At 36.9% G+C, this 8083-nt stretch overlaps 1 protein-coding gene across 1 annotated transcript; it reads left to right on the top strand.

Annotated features, from left to right (window-relative positions):
* The first annotated feature begins 347 nt into the window (after positions 1-347).
* LOC145584332 (uncharacterized) lies at positions 348-2204 on the top strand. Its single transcript, XM_081641198.1, has 4 exons — positions 348-540; positions 738-985; positions 1145-1324; positions 1728-2204. The coding sequence occupies exons 1-4, from the start codon at positions 348-350 to the stop codon at positions 2202-2204; spliced, it is 1098 nt and encodes a 365-aa protein (XP_081497324.1).
* Positions 2205-8083: the final 5879 nt, after the last annotated feature.

Here is an 8083-nt window from a genome sequence, read left to right as displayed (position 1 = left end):
GGGGTTGTGAAAGATAAGTGGTCAGAGCTGAGGGAAGACTTGGATGTTGGAAAACTGAAGCTGAAGCCTGAGATTGAAGGTGATTTAGATGAATCAAGGAGTTTGTGTGGTTCTGATGAGGAAGAGGACTGTGCTCCATGTTTCAATGCTACTGTTGACTTTTAGAACCCCATCCAGTTAAAGCAAAATTAGAAATTCAGTAATGCTTCAGTGTTAAGGAGGACACTCTGAGACTTCATGCAATTCAGAAAAGGTATTAGTTCTACTTCTTGCATAATGACAGTACTAGGATTACAATACAGTGTAGGTATAGATGTGATTGTGAGTTCAACAGTTACACTTGTAGAATGCCTGCTTATACATGTGTGGGGGGAGTAAAGTGTCAGTTTAAGGTCTTTGCATCAAAACTTGTTAAGCAGCAAACTTGGCAAATTAAAAACCTGAAACTGAAACATACTTGTTTGAGAGTGAAGAAGAACAAGATGCTTACTGCTGAATATATAGCTGAGAGGTATTTGGAGGAGTTTAGGAGTAACCCTGGTTGTGAATTAAGGAGATTAAGGCTAGGATTCTGAATGATTAGGGTATTGAACTGACTTATTTTAAGGCATGGGTAGTAAGGTGTAGGCAAAGTTGATCATATTTGGGTCTGCCTGGGAGCAGTATGCAAGGGTGTGGGATTATGGGAAAGCTGTGATGATACAACCCTGGTTCTGGGTGGAATGTTGTTGTTGTAGGTATAGACAGCCTAGAGCCACCCTTGTTTCTCAGAATGTTCATTTATTTAAGGCCTCATAGAGATGGCTTTACAAGAGGTTGTAGGCCACTTATTGGGGTGGATGGTTGTCACCTCAAAAGTGCCTACCCTGGGCAGATTTTGGTGGCAGTGGCTAAAGATGGGAATAACAATTTGTTCCCCCTAGCCTGGGCCATAGTGGAGGTAGAAGGAGACTTGGGGATGGTTTTTGGAGTCTTTAATGGCAATGTTCACACATGACCAAGGAGCTGGGCTATCCATCATGTCTAATAGGAAAATTAAAGGTATTAGTTTGTTTCTCTTCTAAGTATTTAAGTTCAGTTATTAAGTACTCTTGATGTATGTATTTGAGTGGCTAATGAGTTCAACTATGTTTGCATTTAGTAGGGTTTAATTGAAGCAATGGCTGATGTCATTCCCAAAGCAGAACAGAGGTTTTGTGTTAGGCATATTTGGGCCAACTTTAAGCTCAAATTTACCGGATCAACATTTAAGGAGCTATTTTGGAGTGCAGCCAGGGCTAACACTTATGTAAGTGGACTTGTTTCATCTGATATTGGTATGCTTGTATATGCTTAGTTTTAGAATGGTTTTACATGTTAAGTTGTAGGTTTCCTGTACATGCTAAGTTGTAGAATGACAAAACTTTACTGTGTTTTCAAATGCTTTGACATGCTTAGGTTTAGATTGTTTTTACATGCTTAGTTTTAGGTTGCTTGTATATGCTCAGTTTTAGAATGCTTGTACATGCTAAGTTTTAGAATGACAGAGCATACTTAGTGTTAGAATGCACAAAACTTACTTAGGTCTAGAATGGTTTTACATGCTCAGTTTTATACTGCTTTTATATGCAAAGTTTTAGATTGGACTTGAATTGAATGTGTTCTTCTTGCACTGGGTGTTGTGTATGCTTGTATATGTGTACCTTTTAGACAAGAAGTCCTGATGTTATTACATTGCAAATTATCAGTTTGAGTATGAAATAGCCAGGGAGTATATCAAATTCCTTGATGAAGAGGCATATGAGTACTTAGCCAATATTCCTCCCATGCATTGGTGTAGACATGCATTTTCCACACATGCCAAGTCCAACATGTTGTTGAACAACATGTGTGAGACTCTCAATGCAGTAATTAGGCCTGCAAGAGATAAACCTATCCTCACCCAAATGGAATGGATGAGGAGATATATAATGAATAGGAATAATGAAAAGTGGGAGGATTCCAAAACAATAACAAGGAACTTAGTGCCATATGTGAGGAATGTTCTGGCAAGGATAGATTTTGTGGCTAGGGGCTGTGTGGTTCAACCATCAAGAAGGAATACATTTGAAGTGCAGCTAAAGGATGAGTGTTGGTTGTTTTGGACAAAGAAACCTGCACTTGTTAACATTGGGAACTCACTGGCATTCCCTATGTTCATGCTTATGCATGTATGTTGGATATGAGAGGTGACATAGAGGCTTATGTGGACCCATACTATACCATGGACACATACAGGGCTGCTTATGAACCAGCTTTCCAACCAATACCTGGTTCTAAGCACTGGGAGAAAGTGAAAATGAGGGAACCACAACCTCCTGCTTTTAAAGTGCAGCCAGGGAGACCAAAAAGCCAGAAAAGGAAGCTTGAGCCAGGGGAATGTTCTGCTACAAGTGGTCAATCTAGCACAACAAAGAGGAAGAAGTAATGCAGCCACTGTGGAGGTTTTGGGCATTATGCCAAGACCCGCAAACTACCTACAGCACCAGATACAAAGGTCAAAAGGGCATCAGGCATACCCCCCTTGAACACTGCTTGGATGGTGGAGTAGAGGAAAAAGAAAGAGCTTAGGGCTGCAAAAAAGGTAACCCAAACTTCCTCTCTTTTGTGTAAATAATACATGATACTAACTATTTTTTCTCTGTGGCTTTGTCATAGAGTGCAATTGGGGAAGGGCCTAACAGTATAGGTAACAAAAAGTTTCCTCAAGAACAAGAAGGTTGTCTGCCATTAAGCAAGCAAGCAGAGTTGGACTCAAGGAATGCAAGTTCAAGCCAGCCTAGCTCCAGTCAACCTAGCTCAAGTCAACCAACAACAAAGAAGAAGCCTCAAGCCAAGACAAAAGCTCCCTCAACTCAACCTGCAACACACACAATTCAGCCAGGTGTTATGACAAGGGCCAAGCTGTAAACCTTCAAGTTAAACCCGACTCAGTGAATTACTCATGTCTGATTACAAAACAATATGTTTTTTTAATGTATTTTGGTAGATTTTCTATGGCTTTGATTACCATCTGAAATTTGAAAACTTTACTGTATGTTCTGCCTGGCTTTAAGTGCCAGTAAAGCAGTTTAAAGTAAGCTTCTTTTATCAAACTATAGTTAAAGTGCTTACTTATTTTGTCAATGAACAAAATGAAAGTGTTTGACATCTTTACCATGTGTAAATCCTTTTGCATTGTTAAAGCATTTTTAAATTTGAAAACATAGTCAACACATAAAAAGGTTGATTGAAATACATGCTTATATCATTGAAACCAAACTCATTAAAATTCAAGTCATTACAAACTATTGTAATTAATTACTACTACTTGCTATTAAATACCCCTAACCATTAAGAAAACTACAACCATCGACAAACTAATACAAATGGCCATGCTAACCCAACCACAACAGTTAAATGAAGTCATGTTCCCTATACTGCACTTCTTGTTCATTCTCTTCCTGTCATCTTTTAAGGCTTTGCATCTAATCTTCAAATTATCAACTTCATTTAGTAGGCACCTCCTTTGACCACTGATTTCATCAACTTCCCTTTTCAATTCATTCACTTCACCCTTTAGCAGCTTCTTATCCAACAACAGGTTGTTGATTACCCCTGTTTGCCAATTTGTCCCATCAGGTTGATCAACCCATTCGAAAGCTTTGCAGCCACTTGTTTCTGTGATTGGATAAAAAAACTTACAAGCTTTGAACTTCCTCCCTGGATTCTCCCTTGTCCAGCTAGTCAGCTTGCCCATTGGCACACCACACTGGCATTTCTTTTCCTTAGAAGGAGAAGAGCTAATAAACGACATAATCTGCATCAATTTAAGAACAATTACATACACAGATTTGTACATTAAGGAATTAACATTGTCATCAACAATTTTCAATTTTTATTATCTAATACGAAAAGCCCCAATTTTCAATTTGTCATAAACCCTAGTTTTGTAATTGGGCAATTACATGCATATATAACATAATCTAACCATCAATTCGAGTATAAAACAATTGTAATTAATAAAACAAATGAATTTATAACATAATTAACAAACAACCAAACTAAAATTCCCCAATTTGATTACACATAATTCGTTGCAATCATATCAACCCACATACCTGTTTCAGTAGCTTTAATCACTTCCACGAACTAAAAATCAATCAATTAATTCAGTAACTTTAATTTTTTTTTTTATGCAATCAATTTCTGATTCTACTGAATTTAATCAAAGAGTTGTTTAAAATAGGGGGTAATTGGGGAGAATCGTGCTTATATAGAGAGATTTAAAAAATTTATCCGTTGGAGTGGGCCCCAGCAATAGTTCCGTTAACGGATCTAAGATTTTGGTGGTAACTTCAAAATTTTAATTTTTTATGTGGTGTTAAAATAATTTTTTTTTATGGAGGTGCTAAAAACCATTTTCACGCTTTTCTCAAGTGTTAAAATCTAAAATTTCCTTACAATTATGTGGAAAGTTTAGGCCTAGGCTAAAGGATGTATAGGGTAACATTATTTAATTTGAGAGGTAACTTCTCTTAATTGCTCTGCACTTTTATCATTAATAGTGTAATGTTTGCAACGTTTCACTTTTTTTTTTATTTTTTTTTTTTATTTTTTTTTTTTTGCATGTGATTGCAGTATGTACATTTCTTATTTATCTTTTTTTCTTTATTTTTATTACAGAAGCTTCTTAAATTTGTACATTATAGCTACATTGCATGTTGCAATAACAAGAAAATGAACTGAGTATTATGAGTTTATCTCCATTTTTTATTAGAACTTTTAGGTAGAGTTTGAACTTGACTCATTCACAACATGAGACTAAGGCCTTGTTCTTTTGATCTTCTGGGCAGAGCAGAGCAGTAACACCCTAAAAATTCCTTTCTTTTAAAATACCTGTTTTGCTCTGTTTTAAACTCAATTAGGAAAAATCTATGATATTACCGCCACCGTGAAAACGGCTAAGACAACTATCAAAGACACACAACGGAAGATTATCTTTAAAAATATTCAAAACGACTCAACTTAAAAAGTCAACCAAAGTAAAACAAAGTCAACCTACAACTTGGAACCATTGTAGGCCCTTAACAAAACCGAACCAAATTCAAAACCTTCGCGTTAGTCTCACAAAAAATAATATCATAAAATAATTAAAGCAATAAACATATCATAAACTTATGAAAAATAGCATGATTCACTCTTCACTCATGTTCATCATGAATATGCTTCATCACCTGAAAAACTTCTCTCTACTTGTTTCCACTACTCTCCATTAAAAATGGGTCATCATAGGGCCAAGGTAAAGACAAGGCCAACAAACACACAAACACACAATCAGCAAAGCTAAGTACATAAGGGTAGTTAAACACACTAACATGCTTTCACCTATCACTAAACATGGGCACGGGCCGTGCCCGTGCAGCCGCGGGTCGTGCCTGGCCGTGCCGTGCCTGAAATTGGCACACCCCAGCCCACGGCACGGCACGGCCCACGTGCCTAGCGGGCTGTGTCGCGCCGGGCCGCGGGCCAAACCGTGCCATCCTTCAATTTTATTTTATTTTTTTTTTTTAAAAAAATAAATGATAAAAAAAACGAATTAAAAACAACAATGCATATAATAAAAAAAAATACGAGTGCGATAATCCGAAAACACAAAAAATTGAAGAATAACTTATTTTATTATATGACGGTAGCCGGTACGAATGTACGATAATTCAATAATACAAAATTACAAAATAAGTAATGATAATTAAAAATCGTACAATAGTGTATGAATATTGAATAACTTCATTTATTATAGGGAATACGAAGTTCGATAATACAAAAAGAATACAATAGTGTATAATGTAAATATGTAATCATGTAATTATTATTGGTCGTCTTCGTCTTCGCCTTCGTCTTCATCTTCGTCTTCGTCTCCTAGAGGTTCAAGTTCATCCGCCAATTGAGTGGATTGAGAAGTATGAGAACTAAAAGAACTCGACGTTCCTTCATCGTCGTCGTTTTGTGCATAAGTACGATCTTGAGAACGAGTTTCGGCATCCAACCAATCCTTGAAGCAAACACACATTTCAAGTGTTTCGGGTTTTAGTCTTGTTCTTCTATCGTCTAGAACTCTTCCCGACGCACTAAAAGCTCTTTCGGAAGCAATGGAGGAGACTTGGATAGCAAAAATATCACGAGCCATTGCGGACAAAATTGGATGTTTCACGGCTTGTGATTTCCACCAATCGAGGATGTCGAGGCCAAACTTCTCTTCATCGTCCATGCCTTTCATGAAGTCGTAACTTAAGTACATTTGCAACTCCGAAACATCGCTTTGTGTTCTCCTAGATGATGATGATTCTGTACCTGAATACTTAGACATCAAGTTAGCAGCTTGTGCAAATAAACCTTTGGCCCGTTTACTTACATTTTTGGATGTTTGAGAAGGGGCAAATCGAGACACGGTTCCATATTTACTTTCATAAACTCTATATAAATTAAAAAACTCATCCGTCACCTTATTCTTAAAAGTTTCAACATCATCTTTAAAATTCATGTTACTATAATAAATATCAATTAATAAAAAGGTGCCATCATATTTTTGTCTAGGATCTAAAATAGAAGCAAAAATATAAATCATAGGAATATCGGTGTAATATTTACGCCATTTATCCTCCATGGATGGAAGATATCCACGATAAACATGTTGTGATCGGTGTTCCACAAAAAGTTGTGCAAGTAAACATGCATTGCTAAGAAAAGAATGAGCACAAGGATTATATACAGAAGAAAAACAATGTGTCATACCATATAGTAATTGTAAAAACTGCATATATTTTTCACAATTAGCCCAATCATCTTCTAGTAAAGCATTTTGTGGAAATTTCTTATTATAAAAAAGTGTTAAATGAACCTTGTACTCGATTGCCCGACTCAACATTTCATAGGTGGAGTTCCACCTAGTTGGACAATCCGGTGCTATTTTTATGGTTTTTATCCGTTGTTGCCTGCAAAAACCTTTCCATTCTTGATATCTCATGTTAGAGCTATTAATAGACATAATAGCATTCCTTATTTTGTGATAAAATGGACCAATTGCTTCTGTTCCATCCTTCACACACAAGTTAAGAACATGACAAATGCATCTAACATGAAGTGCATCTCCATCTAATATAACATCGTTCAATTGGGATTTGACCAAATTCGCACTATATGTCATAGAAGTTGCATTATCGAAAGTCATAGACATGATTTTATCCCTAAGACTATATGCATCAATGGCTTCCATTAAATGATGTGAAATGTTAAGACCGGTATGAGGGTATTCAAGCATTTTGAAATGAATGATGCGCTTTTGTAACATCCACTCATTATCTAACCAATGACAAGTAACACATAAATAGTGAAGTCCGTACCCACCATCCCATGCATCGGCGGTTAAAGAAACTCTACTAGGAAGATTAGCTAATTCATTTACTAATTTCAATTTGTACTCTAGATAAGTCTTCATGGCAGCAGATCGAACGGTTTTTCGGGAGATTTTTTTGTGTTTTGGTTGTAGTGCTCGGTTAATATAGTTGTTGAAGGCATCATTTTCGGCGAAAAGAAAAGGTTGTTCTGCATGTACAATCATTCTCCCAAGTTCATCCATATCTCTCTCGTATTTGTAAATGAAACCTTGTGGATGGAATTGAGAAATTTTAGGTTGGGTTGGATCACTAGATGGTCCACCACATTTTTTTGTATGTCTAGTAAGGTGTCCCGTCCCTCCCTTGGTATCGGCCGAGAAAATTTTACCACAAGTCCGACACTTGCATTTTTTTCCATCTTTACTTAATTGATAATGTGCCCAACATTCACTCTTTCTTTTGGTTTGAGCAAAATCCTCTTCGGTACACCACTCTAATATGTTAGGATTTTGGGTGGATGGTTCACTCGACCCGGAGGCTTGTGTTTGGCTACCTTGGGAAGGAGGAGGAAAAGGAAATTCATATTGTTGAAATTGGGTTTGTTGAAATTGGGTCCAAGGAGCCATATCATCCATTTGTTCTTGCCCTCCCGTGTTTTGGGGATGAAAGAAAGGGGTGGAAGTGTTTGG

This window comes from Chenopodium album, chromosome 16 (assembly GCF_948465745.1).
Source record: "Chenopodium album chromosome 16, dcCheAlbu1.1, whole genome shotgun sequence".
Classification (NCBI taxonomy): domain Eukaryota; kingdom Viridiplantae; phylum Streptophyta; class Magnoliopsida; order Caryophyllales; family Amaranthaceae; genus Chenopodium; species Chenopodium album.
This window is presented reverse-complemented; position numbering and strand designations above follow the sequence as displayed.